Below are 21254 nucleotides of genomic sequence, written 5' to 3'. Positions count from 1 at the left end.
TGAAAGAGACCTTTAATATGCAAATCGCGTTGATCATATAGTTGATCGCTTTTCCTGTCTTTCTTTGTGTTTTTGTCAGACTTGTAGCTAGCATACAAGTCTAGGTTCACATCCGAATGCAGTTGGTTTTGTTCAGTAAAGATACTAAAATCATTTTGTTGTACTTGTGTATATACTAAAAAAAATATTCTTCAAGTTAACTTAAGTGTAACAATGTATTTTTGTTGCATCGCACAAACCAGACTCTTTCACACATTTGGAAAGGGATGCCAAGGTGTAACTGCTTACTTTTATTAGATTTCAAAGAAATCCACAAACTGGACCAGTAAAACCTTTATGTCTTATGATGCTTATGACTGCATCTAATGGATAGAAGTCAGACAGGAGGAGTTTTTATTGTTTCACTTTTACCTCCAGAAATGCTATCTAACCTTAAGGGATACAAAAGTCAACGAGATGGGTACAAAATAATACTATTTGGCTTTTTTTATTCTTTGAGATAACACTGGTTTGAGGGATTTAAAGTATTTTAAATCTTTGGGTGTGAATCTTGCAGATAACTTTGTTTGAGACCATTATGAGAGCCACTTTACAACTAAAATTATTTCCTTCCACACTGGTGCCAGTTCAATAACTTCAATTTAATCATGCAACAGAGTAAATATACTGTAAAAGACATCTCAGAACACAAATCCTAAGAATAATTACATCCAGAGTCCATGGAAAATGGATTTAACTTGGATTTTACTAAATGAGAATATAATACTAAAGAAATATTTGCTATAAATGCATATATTAATCTGTGCTATTATCGTTTTTAAAGTCTGTTAATTATTGTCATGTGGACTTTCTTTTGTCAGAATATGGGGGGTTTATTTTTTTTTTGTGTGATGTCAAGTGAAAGTAATTTCAGTTTAAGGCTTTTATACTACTATCTATGTAGATCAGCAATGCTGATAATCACAAGAAGGGAGGTCTTTCCCAATAAAATCAAGGTCCAGTTCATTGTTTATCTGAGATTGGAATTAGCTAAAACTACGATCAGAGGATTTATAGTATGATTTTTAACCCACAAACACACACAAAACAAGGTGCAATGTGTGAATTATCCCACATCATGACAAAAAAACTTTTCTTTTCTGTATATTTCTGTCTTTATTTTGATGTGCAGTTGCTGGATGGGCTGGATTTGTTGCAGAGAAACACTCTTCCTTCACTAAAGCAGGAGTTCGTTGCTTGCAGCATCATCGGCACACACAAGAACCTGACAGCTCAGGACTTTATCAGGTAAGGATTGGCAGTGTCAAGGCATGCCAAACCCTTCTGTACATGTAAACTGGTAAGTGTCTCTGATCAGAAGTCTCTGATGAGTGTCAGACTCATCAGAGGATGCCGTAGAGAAAATCCTACACATTGATTTTTAGCTTCTTGCCTATAATTTCAGGCTGGGAAATCTGTCCTGCCTGGCAGACCCAGCGGACCTCCTTGCGTACAGAAACAGCGAGGCCTTCGGGGTCATCCAGGACAGTGCTATGAACTGCATGCGCAGTGGGCTCAGTATGCCCAGCCAACTGGTACGAACAGAAAAGTCTGTGTGTTTCCATGAAGTAACTGCAGTTTAGGAGACTTGATGTAAAAATGCGTGCGTTTCTTTGTGTGCTCTGAACCTTGTTTCCAGGTTTCCAGCTTGTTGCTCAACAGTTCAGAATTACAGGTCCCATCCTCACTGTCTGCTGACCGACTGACGGAGCTCGCACCCCTGCTGCCGTCACTTGGCATAACATTTCTGCAGGGCCTGACCGCATCGCAGCTGCATGCTGTCCTCCCTGCCCTCAGCTCCATCTCATTCACCTCAGAGCAGGTCAAGCTTTCTCTTTTGGACACAGATTTCCAACGTTTTAATAAAGTGTGTATTCGACACGCTTTGGTCAAAACAATGAAGAGTTACAAAACCAGCTCCCCTTCTGAAACATGAATTTACACCTCTGATTGTGTTATATGAGGGTACAGGGGTTTTACAGCTATGAACTTCAAGGGGTGCTAATGAATAAAACATAAAAAACTCCTCAATTTCATGACAACTGTACAAAAAAAAGCATGTAATTTAGCCTGAGAGCTCACATACTGTGCACACTAAGTTAAAGGAAGGCTAAAGCAACAATATCAGCCAGCCAGCAGGTAACAAACCACCTAAAAATCACATCAACATTCCTTTTTTAATCCTTGGTTTCACTGCAAGTCCAATCTTTTGTTTGATCTAGGCTATAAGAGGCCGATATTGGGAATTGTTGCTGGTATGCATCCCGTTTCATTGATTAATTTTATTTAAAATGAAAAGAACATCGAAAGAGTTTGGGTTTTCCATGGACATTGTATTAGTAGTATCTGTATTGGCTCATTCTTTCTTTAGTTAACAATAAAATTGCTGTTGAACATGTGTCCTTAGAAGCAAAGAACAGAATGACAGAAACAAAGAGTTTTAACTTTTAACTTCCACAGATGCAGTGTGATTTGAATTGCTTGGAGGGGATTTAACTGGAGAAGCTGTATAATTCTGCTTTGAGTTGGTAATGTGATATTACAGCACTCTACAAATCTGAATGACATATTTATTGGCCAGATAACCAACCAATTTTATGATCTAAAATAAAAGATAAAATAAAATGTTACCTTTTAAGCTCTAGTCTCGGTTACTGCAGGTTTTTGCACCACTTCACTGCAAAAAAAACAACCTGAAGTTTTACTTCAGCCTTCAATAAAATATTAAGTGGAGAATTAATCTTCAGTCTTGAAGAGTTTTGAACCCATGTTTTGAAGATAATTCCTTTCCACAGAACTATAGTTGATGCCACAATCAATCTAATAATAAACCAGTGGAGAAAAGATCTCAGAATTCAATATTTTATCCGGCTTTACATAAAAATAAATGTTAACACTTTTTTTCCCTTTGTTTTTTATTGTGTTTCAGGCTTCTATAATTGTGGAAAAGCTGTTTTCAAGTAACACAGTGAGTTCTTGTGTGATGTAAATGCATTTACATTTAGTGCAAGATCTGCTCTCTGCATTTTGTGGTCTGACTGTCATGACTTCCTCCCTACCACCAGCTGGTCCCAGCCCAGCTGCAGGAACTGGGCTCCCTCATTGTAGGAGTGAAGACGGAGACTTTGCTGAGCCTCACTTCCGACATACTGCTGTCTTCCCTGAGGGGCATCACCCAATACACAGAGGGCCCGCCATACAGACGAGGCCTCTGTCCACCAGTGGCAATCGCCATCACCACCAAATTATGGGTACAGCACAGATTAAGGCCCATTAACACTGAATCAAGGACTTTTATGACAAAATCTCGATTTTCAAGTTATAGTAGATTACAATCAGAACCGAAAAATGTGAATCTACATTACCGATCAGAATAAAACTGAATGGTATTAAACAAAGTGTATTTTTCTAAGGCCAGAATATCTTGTTTCTGTCATAAATGTACTTCCTCGCAGCACTGAATTCCTTATAAAGTATACTGTATTTAAACCATTAAGCTGTTCACTATTCCTTAGAGGGTGTCTGAAGTTCTCTTCCGTGCGTTGTCTCTCTTGTTTGAATCAGGGTTTTCCAGAAGTTGTCAACTGGTTGAACGACGTGGAGCCTTTGCTCAGCTGCACGCCCCTGCTCAGCGTCCTGCCCAGGACTCGTCTGCTTGTGGACAAACTCTCCAACACGTCCACAAAACAATGGAACACACAGCAGGTATCACGTATTACTGATATTCAACCTTTACGGCTACTCAAAAAACTGTAGCAGTTGTTCTTGTGGAACAACATTTTAGTTCAAAATCAGAGGCGCGAAACAGATACGCCAAAGAGTTACAAAGATATCTAAACGATTAGAGTACATTTTAATCCCTGAACACATTCAAAGCATCAAACACTGTGTTTTGATGTCTTCACGCTTCCTCTTATGTCCTGAGGTATTGTCTCTGTCAACAACTTGATGGTCTGCTCAATTATTAATCAAGAAACAATAGAGACCATGTCATTGTCACTGACACCGTCAATGGGCAGGGAGAAAAACTATCTCGATATCAGATCGCCTAAGTGTGTCGTCATGGAAACTGCTGTTTTTAGCTATTTATTTTTTTTCTCCTCAGGCTATTGCCATTTTCAAAAAGCTTCTTGAGGCTAATCCAAATCAAATACAACAACATTTTCTGTAAGTATAATGGATGTTATTAATTTGATAACAGTTTAATTTTACAGATGACCCATATAGTCCATGGGTCAGTACCACTCAAGGTGACAAAATTTACTTATAATTTTTGAAAATATCTATGTCTGTAGATTATATTTTGGTATGATAACCCTTCCTGAGTGGCAGCTGTATCATAGTTATCAGCTCATGAAGTCACCCACCATGACATTTTAGATGCTGCTGCATATCCTGGTTTAGACTCATGTACTGGATATCTGTCAATGTTTCACAATATTGTCTTTGGTATCATTTTAAAGGGGACCTTTTAAGCATTCATTCAAGCTAAGATGTGAATCTTTCTGACCAACATAGAGGTCACTGCAGCACTTTAAACTATAAAAGACACACATTTTTACACACTTTTCGCCTAAATGAGATACTATCTTTTATCCCTGTGTTATCTTGGAACAACAGAGACACAAAATACAAAAACTGGAATACTCACAGGACCATAAGGATTCAGGAAATGTATAATATACCCCATACTATATCATTGTTACAGGTCATTGTGAGCCTTAAACTAGAAGAGCATCATTAGGCTCCTATGAAACTATAACAGCCACAAACTGGTCTTTATCGTGCAGATACAGGACATAAAGGACAACACAATGAGATAAGGAACCAGCTTAGTTTAATAAACAAGCATCTAAAATGTAATTTTCTGAACTTCATGAGCTGATAACTATGATACAGCTGCCACTCAGGAAGGGTTATCATACCAGAATATCATCTACAGACATTGATATTTTCAAAAATTATAAGCAAGTTTGTCACCTTGAGTGGTACTGATATCTGGTCGGGTCCATGGACTAATGTCTATCACTGATATCTGTTCCTGATGCCATTAGGAATCTGGGAACGTTGGGTCAGGGTGTGACCTGCAAAGTCTTACAAGAACATTTCCGGGCCGATCCGTCACCTTCTTCAGTGAGAAAGATCCTGGCCTTCCTCAGACAGCAGCCTGGGCTTCTGCACACCTCTCTGGTTAGCTGAACCGTTTATCTGATCACATATACGCTTGATACTCTTCCATTAAAGACAGAAAAAACCACAATGCTCACTGAAATATCTTGAAACTGACAAAAGTATTCATAAAAATATTATTTCTTCTCATTTTTTGTCAGTTTCGGCAGTTTCAGGGACCATTGATCATGATCATTGACATGTTTTCTGTATTCCTCTGACAGAAAAAGTGTCTGGTTGAAGAGTTGTATCAGTTTGAGTTTTTCCCTGAGTTGCTTGGAGATCTTGGAGTGGAAATTGCTCTGTCTATGCCGTAAGTCAAACCTTGATATTGCACTCTCAGAATGAGTCCTAAGAATTGCTTATTAATCATTTTAAATTTACCAAATAACTATGTGGCCTGTGCAGGAAAGAAACCCCTGTGCACCTTGCTCTATGTTCTTTTCTGCCCCACAAACATCCAACATGTATATTTTCTCACAAATAAATTAATAAATGTTTTGATTTTTACTTTTGATGCAGAATGTGTATAAATGGGATTTGGATAAAAAAAATGTTTTGTGTGTGTATGCCTTCAGGGTGAGCACCATCAAGAAGTTTTCTGCAGATGTGATGGACACTTTGAGGGGGATGATTGTTGAGGACCCTCGTCACTTTCTTATGCTGTCTAGAACCAAGCAGGAGCTGCTGGTAGATAAAATAGTCCAGAGGATGGTATGTAGAGCAGTTTCCCCTTGTCTTTAAACCAAACCAAAGATAAAACAATGACAAAGAAATAGGGAGATGATAATTGACAGCTCTAAGCTTTAATTGATTGATTGATTCGTCTGAACTTAAAGACCACATTATATCTTTTTTCAACAGCCCTGTTCAAAGCATCTGGTGGTTTAGCAGAAGTGCAGCATGAATTACAGTCACTAACAGCCAAACAATCATGTGGTTTAATTATTTCTTAAATACTTACATTTACTTACATTTATAGCCTTTATCCTTTCAGACCGTTGATGTGAAGATGTGTGGTACTCCCTGTGGCTGGCAAAAGATCTATGCATGTGTGAAGCTCACTTGATGGCTGTACCGTAGTACAGTAGCTATACCGTGACCCATGACTGCATGACATACATTAACAAAGAGATGTTTGTGTGGAGTTTTCTTATATATATATATATATATATATATATATATATATATATATATATATATATATATATATATATATATATATATATAAAAGCATGTTCTTTTTTCTATTGTTGCGACTTCAATGAAGATCAGATCACATCTACCACCAGCCGATGCTGGAACCAGATCCTTCTCAAGGATTCTGCATACCGGTAGTCAAAGTTGTACGTATTAGCTTGAGTGTGTTGCTGGCTGTTTCTCTGCAGGGCATGTACACGGGGCTGTTCACTGAGGAGGAGTTTCGCTCGCTGGGCATTATGGCACCGTTTGTGGTGGATGAAGTTTTCATTCAGGTGGACCGCGGCTTCTTCAGTAAAAATCTGGAATTCCTCAAGGAGCTTTGCTACAGCAGCAGAAAAATGGAAATCATGGCTCGGATCCTGCTAGACCCAGCTGTTTTGGGGTGAAGTTGTTACTAACTGAACACTAATTGTCCAGGAAAAGAAAATACAATGTCCGTATGTTTTACTTAACCCAGGGGTCGGCAGTCCTGCATGCTTTCGTTGTTTCCCTGCTTCAACACACTCTGATACAAATGGCTGTGTCATTAGCAGACTTGTGCAGACCTGGATGACAAGCTGATTATGACCTTTTAATCAGGTGTGTGTGGAAATAGGGAAACATCTAAGACATGCAGGACACTGTCCCTCAAGGACCGAGTTTTGACACCCCTGCTTTAGAACATGCAGCACTGTGGCTCTTTAGGACCAACTTTGCCGACACCAGACTTAAAGGAGCTTGAGGCCGGATTGTGGCAGGATTTATGAAAAAAATCTGTATACATTTTAAGTTTTCTAGTAATAATGTCAGATGAAGCATTCCAAACCCAAAAGAATGAGCCCTCTAGTGTATCTCTCCTTTGCCTTGAACAGGCTGTGTGCTGCAAAATGTGCTGCAATTCGGTCCCGAATTTCCCGCGCTGTCCTGCGGATGTGACGTCACATGACGCTGCATGCACGGGATTCTCCCCGTTCTCCCGTGCCGGCTTCACTGTTGGCTGCAGTACCCCCAACGGCCGTCGTGGTGAAGGGTGGCGCTAGAGAGTCTCATTTCTTAAAAGGAGCCTCAAGCTCCTTTAACCAACCATTTCAGTAAAGGCAGTTTAATTAAAACTTTTTTTTTTTTTTAAATCCAACAAATATTGTTTGCTGCAACACCACAGAGCTTAAGAGTTTATTAGTGTAGAAAAATATTACTTTTCTCTCAACTGGATTTAACCAAACTTTGATTTTACTAGGCTTGAACTGACTGGTTGAAGTCAACCAGAATACACATCTCATCAGCTGGCAAATATCTTTTTAAAAGTGACTGTCCCCTTCCAAAATGGTTTCTACGACAGTGACCAGATAGTTTAGTGTAACAATTATTGTCACAAACATTTTCAGCATTTTTGGGCATTACATCAGTAATATATTTTAAAAATGTAAAAGGTTGTGTGTGGTTTAAACGACGTTGGTTTTATGTATGTATTATTGTGTCATCGTGCTGCTTGGAGTCGCACAGTCCAGGTTCTCTTAGCAGCAAAAGCAGCCAATCAAAGGCAAAAAAAAGAGCCTTGTAAGGATTTTGAATCAAAGTTTTGCATTAAAGGAGGAAATTAAGTAATCCAATTTATATGGCGGAAGTTTCAGTCGACAAAGGTTCTTTGCAGCCATTCCAGCTCATAGTGTTTATGTTTGCTGATAGTCCTGTGGAGACCTGGAACCAGACAACACTCAGTCAGGTGGGACGCCTCCTCTTCTTCCTGCCAGTTGACATACTGCAGCAGATTCCAATGGTAGGTCTTCTATCATTTTTTTCTTTTTTTTTTTACATTTTTAACTTCATTTGGTCTGAAAATGTCAATTGCTCTGGACAATTTGATTGACAAACTGATTTTACAACATGGTGTAATTTTGTGATTGGAACTTGAGCCCAGGCCAGGTTACGCCCCTGAAGGCTGTAAGAAATCCCCCTGGTGTCAGTTTTCTGGTGTGTGTCAGGCGAGGGAAGTTGCTGATTTCCTGTATGGCATGCATCCGTTTATTGTTTTTGTTTCTTCTGTTCCCTTAGGAGCTGATGTCAGTGGGGCGTATAGAGAAGTTGTTCATGAGCCATCGTGAGTGGGAACGTGGAGATGTGGGAGCCCTCTGTGCAGACGGGAATGACAGGAAGACGGCTTTTGAAAAACAGCAGTATGTTCTGCAGTTTTTCCTGGGTTTCCTCAGAATGTATCCTCAGTCACGTAAGCATTACTTTGGTTTGTATTATCACTGAAATAAGGTTGTGGTGTTCACTAAAAGTATGCAGTGCTTGAGAAATTAAGCCACATATCTGAGGAACCTTTAACTGGACAATCAAAGGAAAAATTGCATATTTTATGAAATAAACTACAGCCAGGATAAATGGGTAGCATGACTTTGTCCAGATATAAGTAAAATCTATAGATCACATCTCACAAACAAAACTTGTTGCACATTATAACATAATTTAACAGGCTTCAATTATGTGTAGAGCTATTTCTTTATGCAAGATTTTTCAGGAATCTGATGTTGCCAGACAACCAACTTTTCCCTTCAATTTGGGACAACTCCTATAAAATATAAAACTAACTTAAAAAGTTTTGATATTCAAAGGACATTAAAAGTTATATTTCAGTTCAGAGTAGAACATTTTGATTCACTGCTGTGAAAAAACACATTTATATTGTGTTATGATGGAGTGATAGTCCAAACCAGACTATCCCATAAATATGTTTTTCCATCTAACAATCATCTCGTCATATTTTGCTTCAAATCTTTGATATGGTTGTTTTAAATCTGTGTCTTGTGTAACGAATGTATAAAAAAAAAACCTCATATGAGGTTGAAGTAACGATACAATCTGTATTTAATTTCTCGGGCACAAATAGGAAGTCATGCAGCTGGCTGACTTGTAATTTTAAAGTTTAACAACAAAATGTTGTAAAAAAAAGGTTTACTTTTTGTCATTATAAATATTTATATGATGATGGTGACTCCGGCTTTGTCTGCCTCATATCACAGCGACTCCCATGGTTCCTACCTGTGAAGTCCTGCAGACGACGTCTCCCTCTGCATGGACCTCCAACAGTCTAACCAGCATGTCTCCGTCTGCTTTCTCCAACTGTCTGGAGCTGATGGGCCATGACCCGTTCCTTGCATCCTACCAACGAAGTGCGGTGCTCAGCAGAGTCAAAAAGGTTGGTTTCATGTGTAACGTACTCCATCTAACTACTCCTAACCTGTGTTCATTTGAAGCTGCGTGTTGCAGTTGTCTCTAAAGAGGTTGGACTTTAACACTGTATTTATACTTTGTCTTTTACCGGACCACCCCGACTTCATGTTCATGTATGAAGATGTATGGCCCTGTCTCTTCCTTCTCCCAGTCTCTGATTGCTCAGCTGGGTAGAATAGCGACAGAGCTGTCACCAGAGGAGCTGAGCGCTCTTCCACTGACGGAGCGGAGGAGCATCGGTGCTATGGGAGCTGTCAGCACCTGGAGCAACAGACAGGTAACTTGTTTGGTTTTTCCCCATTGATGATTCCTTTGAAAAGTGCATTTCCTATTTCTTTTCCAGTATTTTTACCATCCAAGGAAGAATAGATTAAATATTAAAAACACCTCTCAGTATAACCTAACAGAATTCAACAGCAGCAGAAATCAAACTGGGCAGCACGGTGGGTTGGTGGTTAGTACTGTTGCCTCACAGCAATAAGGTTATTGTGTGGCTTTTCTCCGGCTTCCTCCCACAGTCCAAAAACGTGCATGTTTGGTCAATTGATGATTCTAAATTGCTCGTAGGTGTGTGAGCGTGCATGGTTGTTTGTCTGTAGATGTAACCCTGCGATAGACTGCTGATCTGACCAGGGTGTAGCCCTGTAATGAGCTGGGAGTAGGGTTGCCACCTTTCAGAAATAGAAATAAGGGACGCCCTGATTTCAGCAGCGCAGGAGCCAAAAGAAAAAAGCCCCCAAAACTTCTAAACTGAATAAAAATGTGTTTATTTTTATATAAAATTTTTATATAAAAAAACAAAATGCTTTGATTTCAAGTTTAAAGTGCTTTAATAGCATTGAACTTGCATGACTGTACAGACAGCCAACCATACTAGCAACTGAAATAGCCTCCTATGCTACGTATGTCCACATCAGCCCAGATGTATAATATAGCCTACAGGTGAAGAATATGGTGTAAAAGTTAATTTATTTCAATAATCCAACTAGAATATGGTGTAAAAGTTAATATATTTCAATAATTCAACTAGAATATGGTGTAAAAGTTAATTTATTTCAATAATTCAACTATAATATGGTGTAAAAGTTAATTTATTTCAATAATTCAACTAGAATATGGTGTAAAAGTTAACTTATTTCAATAATTCAACTAGAATATGGTGTAAAAGTTAACTTATTTCAATAATTCAACTAGAATATGGTGTAAAGGTTCATTTATTTCAATAATTCCACTAGAATATGGTGTAAAAGTTAATGAAAATACGGTACAAATCGCGTCCCGTATTAGTTCAATACGGGACGCAACATTTTTTTCTCAAATAAAGGACAATTCCGTATTTTACGGGATGGGTGGCAACCCTAGCTGGGAGAGACTCCAGCTGAGACTCCAGCTGACAGGAGTAAGCAAGATACTAAAAATATCATTAAATGAAATAAAAAGTTTCCAAAATAATATTAAAAAGGTTCTTTTTGTACGGTTGTTGTTGTTTTATATTAAACTGAGTGCGTTTCTAAAGTCTGCATCATAACTCTTGTCATCCCAGCTGGCTGCACTGTTTACGTCCGTCTTAAACTCCACCAAGCAGAATCCCAGCCAACTGGACTCCAGCACACTGGTGGCTCTGGGATACATTGTATGTGGAGCTAAAACAACAGAGATCATGTCTTTTAATAACGTTGAGTTCAGGTGAGGAAGTTTACCACACACGCCAGTAAAAAAAAGAGGCCCAGCTTGACACTAGTAACTTTGTTGTGCTGTGTCGCCCCCTGGTGGCTGCAGTAAGGCGGTGCTCTGGCTGGGTCAGCTGAGGCTGTCCTGCTCAGAGGAGCAGCTTCTGGCTCTGGTGGGGCTTCTCAGCCACAGCCTTGCTTTTGGACCCATGAGCTCATGGGGTACTGATGTGTTCGCTGAAGTCGGAGTGCTGGCAGGTATTGTGCATTCACTATGTTTTAGGAGAGCTGCTTTCACCGATCATTGCTATGTGTGCTCACAAATTGAAATACCTTCAGATACCGTGGTAAACTTCACTCTCTCTTGTTTCACAGCTGGCCTCCCAGATATGGCGATGTCAGCTCTGGTGAAAGAGCAAATTGAAGGTATCACACCTATGGCTATCTCAATGATACCACCTGAAAAGCTTGCTGTAAGTCAAATTATGAATTAGCAATTCATTCAATATTTTACATTAGCTTAGATGAAGAAGGAAAAAACTAATATATAGATATAAATATGTTATTATGTGCTGTTTTTCCTACATTCATTGTGACATCTCTTTATTGTGTTTTACACCTTTTGTTCTTTGATTTCCCCATCTGTCACGATCTACTTTTCTTTTTTTTCTCCAAGGTGACATTTCACCAGAGACAGATCAACATGTTCTCCTATGAGCAGGCCGCAGCGGTAACTCAACAGCAGCTCCTTGCTCTCTCTGATGTCCAGAGAACAGCTCTGGCTATGGTACTGACTCCCTGGGAGAACAGGCCTGTAGACTTTAGAGGTAAAACAGGACAATATTTGAGACTGTGTTCTACTGATAATTGTAAATACTGTTTAATACTTTTATTTTTAACTTAATTTGTTGAACAGATTGACTGATTTTACAATATGTTGTAATTTTGTGATTGGGGCTTGATCCCAGTATTGTTTAACATTCTGTATTTGTTCATAGCCAACATAATTAAAAAAAGAAAATGAAAAATGTGCTTTATTAACAAAATGTTCCTGTAACTTTTATGTATCTTTTAATTTTCCTTTTTGCATTATTGTGAACAAATATAAACAAACCAAAGAAATATGATACTCCTTTTTCCCCTTAAAATTGCTTTTTTTTTAGTTTTTCAAAAACATAATTATAATTTTTTTTTTCTATCAAAATCCAAATGTCTGTGTTGACATCAGTCTGTGTGAGAGAGTCCTGGGTATGATAAAGTCTATATTATCATATTATATATTAATTATTTATTATTTCAGCTCTTTCACTGTACCACTGGATGTCACTAAAAACCTGGTGTTTTTCATGTATACTGGGGTTGCAGAGGGGCGGAGAATTTCTGGAAATTTTTAAAGAAATTTAAACATTCACACTTGGAAACTCTCTGAAGGAATTAAAGAGGATTAAATGGGAAATTATGGAAAATTAAATAATCAACTTTTAAAGTTTAGGCAATTTATCATAAAAAATGAACAGAAAATAACTGAACAGACCAAAAGTCCTCAGTCAGTATCTTAAAGCAAAGTATAACCTTCATTCTTGCATGATGACCAAAACGTGGCCAGAATGAGGCAGAAGCATCATAGCTCCAATTGTGGTAGTTAACGCATATCTGGCATATCTAATTTGCAGGGTAGCTATAATGTATAAGATACATTATGTTTTTGTTAACTTAACTTTAATTCCATGGATACAGTAGCACCTGTGTCCAACTGGACTCACAACATTCTGACCAGCACTTATCCAGCTGTACCCTCCTATGTGATTTCTGTATCATCATCAAGCCCTACTTGACTGGGTGTATTCCTAGAATTTAAATGGTTTGGCTTTACTTGTTCTGGTCCAGCATATTCTACAAACGATCTGTGCATGTGATTGAGAAATACCGTTGTGCAGGCAGTGTGGCTTCAACAGCTCTGCAGAGTGCACTCCGTGAACATCCAGGAATATTTAGGGTTGAAAATAAACCATATTTCCTTTAGATCTGATTGTTTTAAAGATGTATTTCAATTAAATTTAAGTTGAACGGCATTGCTTATCTTGAAAATCTTCAAAGTTTGTTTATTTCCATATATATCCATTTGTTTCAATAATTTCTGTGGAAAGTTTCCATTTTTAAAAATCCCCAGTTTCATGAAACACAGGAAAAGATGTAAAAATTCCTTTGTGCAGGCACAGGCTTGAGAGTGTGTGTGTGTGTGTGTCGTGTTGATGGTGAGTGAATGTTGCAAGGGAGGGTGGGTGGGGGGGGTGGGGTGAGGTTTTAATTTAGGACGCATCGTCAGTAGTGTTCCTCCAGGTCATGGGGTGTTTCGGCCACACTATACACCCTCTCCAGAGGTGGCCAGCTCAGGGTGATCAGCCCTAAACTTGCGTCAATCCAAACTCGCCCTGAGAGTGACTGACATCTCAAGGGACTCTGCATGGCAGGGGCATCCTTTTCCCTGAGTCAGGCCTAGGCTGACCGCATACCTTCTGGTTGGCTACTTTGGGGCCCAGCTTGGATCTTTCCTCCTCATAAACAGCCACTGGCTGCTTCTTTCGGCTGCTTCCGATGCAGCTTTGATGGCTGAGCGTAGGCTTTGGCCCCTGATTCCCAGGTCTGCAAACAGTTTGGTGGTAGATTTTGCTACAAACCCTCTGCACCCCACCTCCACTGGGCGGACTTCGGTGTTCCAGCCACGATGTTGTGCTTCAGCAGCGAGATCAGCATAGCGTAGATGTTTTCGCTCATAAGCCTCATCCACTGCGTCCTCCCAGGGTACAGTTAGCTCAACGATGTACACCTTTTTTTGTGAGGGGGACCAGAGAACCAAGTCAGGTCTCAGGGTGGTTGTAGCAATCTCTGTGGGAAACACCAGCTGTCGGCCAACATCAGCCAGCATCTTCCAGTCGCGGGCCAACCGTAGCTGGCCTCGCTCAGATGGTGTTGAGTAGCTCCTGGTAACCTTTGCCCCCTCACGGACAAAGGTAGTTGTCTGATGGTGTTTGGGTGCTGATGTCGATAGGGAGTTGGTGGCAGCTCGTTTGTCCTCCAGGGTAGATGCCAAGATCTTCAGGACTTGGTTGTGACGCCACGTGTAGCGTCCTTGGGTGAGACTGGTTTTGCACCCTGAGAGAATGTGCCTGAGGGTGGCTGGCGTGGAACACAGGGCACACCCTGGGTCTTCACCGTACCACTGGTGAAGGTTAGCTGGCGTTGGAAGCACGTCATAAGTAGCTCTGATTATGAAGCTCAAATTCCTTGCTTCCATGGCCCACATGTCCTTCCAGCTGATCTTCTTCCTCTCCACATTGTCCCATCGTGTCCACTGCCCCTGTTTGGCAAGAGAGACTGACTTGGCCCATCTTCCAGCCCTCTCCTGGTGGCGTACTTCCTCCACCACCAACTTCCTCCGTTCTGGTGCTGCGGCCTTACTCCAAGCCGGGCGACTAGCTATTAGTCCAAAACCCCCTCTTCCCTGCTGAACATATCCCACAATGTCAGCATGTTTGAGGGCTGCTGTTGCTTCCTCCACTGCTTTGGCTGGTGTCCATTTGCGCCCGGTGGCCAGGGTCGGTGCGCTGTTGCTCACCACTAAGTCCCTGGATTCATTCAGCGTCATCTGGAGTCTTGTTTTAACACACTTGAACTCTTCTGTGAGACTGGTGAGGGGCAGCTTGAGGATGCCATCTCCGTAGAGGCCTATGGTGGTAAGGCAACGTGGAACTCCTAGCCACTTCTTGATGTAGCCTGTGACTCCTCTTTCCAACTTCTCTACGGTTGAGATTGGGACCTCATACACTGCGAGCGGCCACAGCATCCGTGGTAAGAGTCCAAACTGCAGGCACCAGGCCTTTAACTTTCCAGGTAGCTGTGTTTTGTCAATGGACAGCAGGCCACTGCTGATGTCTTTCCGCAGTTGTTGCACCTGGTCTTTGTCCTTCAGGCTTGCATCATACCACCTGCCAAGGCTTTTTACTGGCTGCTCAGACACTGTTGGGATTGGGTCTTCGCCGATGAAGAATTTCAGGTCAGAGAGCACTCCCTTCACAATTGAGATGCTTCGTGACTTGGATGGTTTGATCTTCATACGGGCCCAACTGATGTTCTCTTCCAGTTTCCTGAGCAACCTCCTGGTGCATGGGATGGTGGTGGTCAACGTTGTGATGTCGTCCATGTAAGCTCTGAGTGGAGGGAGACGCTGACCAGAGTCAACCCGCTGTCCACCTACAACCCATTTTGAGGCCCGGATGATGACTTCCATTGCCATCGTGAATGCCAGGGGTGAGATAGTGCATCCTGCCATGATGCCTACTTCCAGGCACTGCCAAGAGGTGGTAAAGTCAGAGGTGGTAAAACAGAACTGCATGTCTCGGAAGTAGGTTTTTACAAGGGCTGTGATGGTGTCCGGTATGTGGAAGAAGTCAAAGGCAGACCACAGGAGTTCATGGGGCACAGAGCCAAAGGCATTGGCAAGGTCCAGAAAGACTACATGGAGGTCCCTTCTCTCCACTTTTGCCATTTGGATCTGGTGCCAGATCATGCTGGAGTGTTCTGAGCACCCTGAGAATCCTGATATTCCTGCTTTTTGTACGGATATATCAATGTATTCGTTTCTTTTGAGATACTCGGCCATTCTCTGTGCAATGATGCTAAAGAAGACTTTGCCCTCAACGTTCAGCAGGGAGATTGGGCGGAATTGGCTGATGTTGACTGCATCCTTCTCCTTTGGGATGAGGACTCCCCCTGCCCTGCGCCACGTTTTAGGAATCATCTTCTTCTGCCATGCTGTTCTCATGAGTCTCCAGAGAAACCTCAGGACGTCTGGTGCGTTCTTATACACCTTGTATGGCACTCCGTTTGGGCCCGGAGCTGATGCCGTTCTTGCTCGACGCACTGTGTTTTCCACCTCTTTCCAGGTTGGAGGGCTGGTCAGCATGTGGTGTTTTGGGGGGTTAATTGGTGGGATATCTGAGGGAATGGTCAGCTGTTCATACCGCCTTGGGTCAGAATGTGTTGTCTTCAAGTGATCTTCCAGGTCTCTCTTAGTTGTTTTTAGAGCTCCGCTTTTTTCCTTTGTGAAGATACTTTTAAGGAACTTGAAGGGATCTTTATAGAACCGTGTTCTAGTTTGTTCTTTCTTTCTTCTACGTTTCCGGAGGTTCTCTGCTCTGCGGAGGGATGCCAGTCGTGATTTTATGTCAACTTGAAGTGCATTTATGCCTTCCCTTTCCAGTCCAGAGGCTTTTTTCCACAGTTTCCGGAGTTGTCTTCTTTCTAGGACAAGGCGCTGGATCTCCTGTTGCCTCCTGGAAACTGGTGCGGTTGGAACATCTTTCCTACTTTTCCTTTCTTGCACTCCAAAGCGTTCTGCCCCATATTGGTAGATGATATCCCCCATTCCCTCCAACTTCTTTTCCAATGTCCCTTTAAGTTGCTCAAGTGACAGGGTCAGGTCAGTATTGATAGTTTCCCACAGCTTCTTATCCATGGCACCAGGCCATTTCACGTGCAGTCTATGCCCTGCTAGTCTCTTTTCAACTGCAGGTCTAGGAGGTTGGGTCGGTTCTACCGCTGTTGTTATGCCGTCTGTGCTTGCTTCCTCCATGACAGTGGTGCTGATGTACTGCAAGCTATGGTTTGCGTCCAGTTGCTGTACTTCATTCGACTGACTTGATTCCTTTCGCAAAAAGAAATCAACGCGAGGCCTCTGTCTCTCTTCTGTCAAACACAGGAGGGTACAAAGCTGTACCCTCCTATGTGATTTCTGTATCATCATCAAGCCCTACTTGACTGGGTGTATTCCTAGAATTTAAATGGTTTGGCTTTACTTGTTCTGGTCCAGCATATTCTACAAACGATCTGTGCATGTGATTGAGAAATACCGTTGTGCAGGCAGTGTGGCTTCAACAGCTCTGCAGAGTGCACTCCGTGAACATCCAGGAATATTTAGGGTTGAAAATAAACCATATTTCCTTTAGATCTGATTGTTTTAAAGATGTATTTCAATTAAATTTAAGTTGAACGGCATTGCTTATCTTGAAAATCTTCAAAGTTTGTTTATTTCCATATATATCCATTTGTTTCAATAATTTCTGTGGAAAGTTTCCATTTTTAAAAATCCCCAGAATTTGATACGGTCTTACAGTTCATATAAACAGAGGTTTTGATTGTATTCTTTTTTTCTTCTTCATACACTTAAAATCATTGAGAAGATGCAATGTGCAACACTTTGCTTTAATTTGTTTAATACACAACTACTAATGAGTCTGAAGAATATGTTATTCCAGTGGAAGATGTTTTGTGATTATATCCAAAGTAAGATGAAGAAGTGTATTTTTTACAGCCCTAACTTTGTGCTGGTATCACTGTGCTCCTGTAGGGAGGTCACCGGGGCTGATGCTGAGCCACAGTCCTCTGTGTCTCTCACTGGGACTGCTGATACTGCTGGCCATCCTGTCCTGCTCTGACACATGACCCCGCTCACCCCGGATGGATCAGGAGGTCTCATTCATCTGTGCAATACCGTACTGCTATGCAATACCTCTGGATTTCTATCAATCGCATTTATTGAGATTCTAATCTGTTTTGTGCAAAAATGACTTTCACAAATATAAGAGGCAGTGAAGGTTAACTGAATAATTAAAGATAAAATTAAATTTTAAGCAAAAAATCTGACTTATTTTCTTTGTATGTGTCTAATTATTTATTGTATAAATCCATGTGAACCCCTCCTGTCCCACTCTATCCTTCTCAGGGATGTGAAGCCATACCCAGAATGGTAACCTAAATAAAGGTTCAGATATAGCTATGAAAACAATACATATATTTATATAGATTACTTCTGTTGCAGACCTATAGTTATATATTTATGTGAGACAAAACATTTTCTAGAAGTTGTGTTTACTCTCTATCAAAGGTTACCTCAATAAGGTACAAAATTCTTAGCAAAACCTGATTGTATTAGCACTGATTAACTTCAGTTCTTTGTTGCTGTGAATTTTGTATTGTTGTGAACACTGTACGGTGTGATTAATATGGACTTACATTATTAATTAAACCAATCTGTCTCTGATGGCTTTTGTTTAGTTATTTATTTGATTCATTTATTACCTTTTAGGATTTACACTTTCCTCACACTCCTTTCACTTCCATGCTTCATGAGGGATTCTTATACCTCTTATTGCCATTCCATATTGGTGCAATTACTAATGGGCAAATAATTTGTGTTTCTCAGTATTATAATCTTCTAGGATTATATATTTACTTCCCTTTTACTACCCCACTAAATAAAGAATAAATAATTTAAATAAATAATAAAATAATAATAATTTAAAGTTCTTATATATATATCTAACAAGCAATAGTGATTCCAATATCACTGTTGTGAATTCTGATAATTTATTATAGGTCTAATTTAACTGATGAAAAAAAAAAGAACAGATTTTGCACCTGAAATGTGCTATAAATTCAGATCTTTCTTCAGTTAAATTCGTAAAAATACTCATGTTTGGGACAGATTATTTTGAAATCAAGTACATTTCTAGGAATATTAGGAATGAAAAATGTAATCTATTCAGAATTATTTTTTATTATTGATTGATTCTTTCTTGTGAAAAGTAATTCATACTATACTTGACACAACCACTACATTTCTGCCCGTTTCCTGTCCAGGACCAGGAAACTGGCAGATATCATCTCTGCAGACCCCTCACACCCATGGATCTATTATATAACGCTCACACCCAGGACACAGTCTGTTTGAACTCCTCCCCTCTGGACGGCGCTACAGAGCTCTGTAGCCAAAACCTCCAGACTCAGAGACAGTAGCTGTTGCTCTGATGAACTCTCATCACTCATAGAGTCTCAGAGTAATCAATCAATCACTGTGCAATAATAATAATAATAATGATAATAATAATATAATAATACAATAATATGCTGTAACAATGCACCTTTCAATAACCATGTCTACCTCACACTGCTGGACCTTTCACTTTTTTTTATTGTATATATGTTAATAAGAGCTGTCATTTACCTATTTACTGTACAGTGAGCAAAAATAACCGAGTCAAATTCCCTGTCTTGTTTGACCTGACTTGGCCAAATAAACATGATTCGGAATCGGATTCTACATTTCAGTGTAGGCAACATCTGGGCTGCGTTTTCATTTGGATCAAATGTTATCAAATACTCTTTGACATGAATACCACGCTCTAATTACATAATAATAACTCCCTCTTTACCGAGTAACCTGACAGTACCGGTGCGTGTGATCATCACCACCATCAAGTCCAGAGCAGTTTTTTTTTTGTTTTTTTTTACTTTATTAGCAAATTTTGTTATACAAACACCAACAAGGTATACAATAGTGTGGAACAGCACATACAATGATGGAGTAAATTATAAAAATAATAATCATAATAATAATAAAGATGAGTAAGTAAATAAATAGAGAATAAAATAAATACATAAATAAATAAAACAGGAGAATAAAACAGGTATGAGGAATAGAATCAGATGCATAGAAATCAATAAGGAATGGTCAAGACAGTTATAAATAAAAGGTTAGTCAGAGGATGCAGGGAAAAACTTTTCATAGTTGATTAAAAATATATTGCTTTTTTTGTTGTTTATCAAATAAAGAGATTTAATGAGAGAATTTAATTCTAGTAGAAAAGGGGCAAATTTAGGAGTAGCACCAGCAAAATTTGTTTGTGAATAAAGAATTTAGCGTAAATAATGATAAAATTCAATAGGTGTTCAAGGGCAAGGACTTTAGGATTTTTTTCATTGTGCACTTCGAGAAAAAAGTCGAAATGTCGCGATTTATGTTGAAGTATAATTTCGGGAAAAAAGTCGAAATGTTGAGAAAAAAGTCGAAATGTCGAGATTAAGGTTGAAGTACAATTTCGAAAAAAAAAAGTTTCGTGAATAAAGTTGAAATGTTGAGAAAAAAGGCTAAATTTCGACTTTATTCACGAAATTTTGACTTTATTCTTGAAATTGTATTTCAACATTAATCTCGACATTTCGACTTTTTTCTCGAAGGGCACAACAAAAAAAAATCTTCCCCTCTCAAATATGTTTTCTACTCCATGGCCCATGTGTACTATGACTAGTTGCCTATAAGGATTGTAATGGTGCAAAAAGTCAAACTTCAGAGGCATGTTATCATTTATCCTAACCTTTATTGGAATGTACATCCAAGTTTAGTTGCAGGAATCTGAGGGAACGGATATAACTGGACAAGAACATCTGTGCCACAACCACAACCAAAATGTTTGTTTTTAAAATGTAAGTAGTAAAAAGTACAGATAATTGCGTGAAAATGTAAGGAGTAAAAGTAAAAAGTCGTCTGAAAAATAATTACTCCAGTGCAGTATAGATAACCAAAATGTCTACTTAAGTAAGGTAACGAAGTATTTGTACTTTGTTACTTGACACCTCTGATAATAATAATATTATTCTGAAGTTATTATTATTATTTTTTTTTTAAACTTTATTTAAAATAATTATCACAAAACAGTATACAAGAACAGTATACAAATAAAAAACATAACATGTGCCAGGGGTGATGTTTGTTATTCAAGAAGATTAAACATATAATACAAGTCTACGGTTTTAATAGCCTTTTCATTTGTTGATTTTAGGATTAATTTCAAGTAAAGTTCAATTTCTTTCTGGAAAACAAAAAAACAAGGGTTTTTTTCTTTGAACATTTACTCTTATGAATATGAAATTTGGCAAGAAATAAAAACAAATTTATTAAAAAGTAACATTTTCCTTCTTTCTTAGGGAAACAATGGAAACCAAAAACAACATTTTCCCAATGTAAATTAAAATCTATAGCAAAAGAGTCAATAATAAATTTGCTAATATCTGCCCATAGTTTTTTCGAATGAGAGCAAAGCCAGAATAAATGAACAACTGTTT

The 21254-nt window shown here is 39.4% G+C and overlaps 1 protein-coding gene across 1 annotated transcript in view; it reads left to right on the top strand.

Annotated features, from left to right (window-relative positions):
- strc1 (stereocilin 1) overlaps positions 1-18331 on the top strand; it is a 30149-nt gene extending 11818 nt beyond the window's left edge. The window contains exons 10-29 of the mRNA XM_061734914.1: positions 1172-1287; positions 1445-1574; positions 1679-1861; positions 2969-3007; positions 3105-3290; positions 3604-3744; positions 4145-4206; positions 5094-5229; positions 5433-5521; positions 5787-5922; positions 6597-6793; positions 8077-8167; positions 8443-8614; positions 9414-9589; positions 9746-9901; positions 11168-11310; positions 11404-11552; positions 11670-11767; positions 11971-12121; positions 17701-18331. Of these exons, the coding sequence (XP_061590898.1) occupies positions 1172-1287; positions 1445-1574; positions 1679-1861; positions 2969-3007; positions 3105-3290; positions 3604-3744; positions 4145-4206; positions 5094-5229; positions 5433-5521; positions 5787-5922; positions 6597-6793; positions 8077-8167; positions 8443-8614; positions 9414-9589; positions 9746-9901; positions 11168-11310; positions 11404-11552; positions 11670-11767; positions 11971-12121; positions 17701-17795 (2646 nt within the window). The 3' untranslated portion in view covers positions 17796-18331. The remainder of the gene's footprint in view (positions 1-1171; positions 1288-1444; positions 1575-1678; positions 1862-2968; positions 3008-3104; positions 3291-3603; positions 3745-4144; positions 4207-5093; positions 5230-5432; positions 5522-5786; positions 5923-6596; positions 6794-8076; positions 8168-8442; positions 8615-9413; positions 9590-9745; positions 9902-11167; positions 11311-11403; positions 11553-11669; positions 11768-11970; positions 12122-17700) is intronic.
- The last annotated feature ends 2923 nt before the right edge of the window (positions 18332-21254 follow it).

The sequence above is a fragment of the Cololabis saira genome, chromosome 2, assembly GCF_033807715.1.
Source record: "Cololabis saira isolate AMF1-May2022 chromosome 2, fColSai1.1, whole genome shotgun sequence".
Lineage (NCBI taxonomy): Eukaryota > Metazoa > Chordata > Actinopteri > Beloniformes > Belonidae > Cololabis > Cololabis saira.
This window is presented reverse-complemented; position numbering and strand designations above follow the sequence as displayed.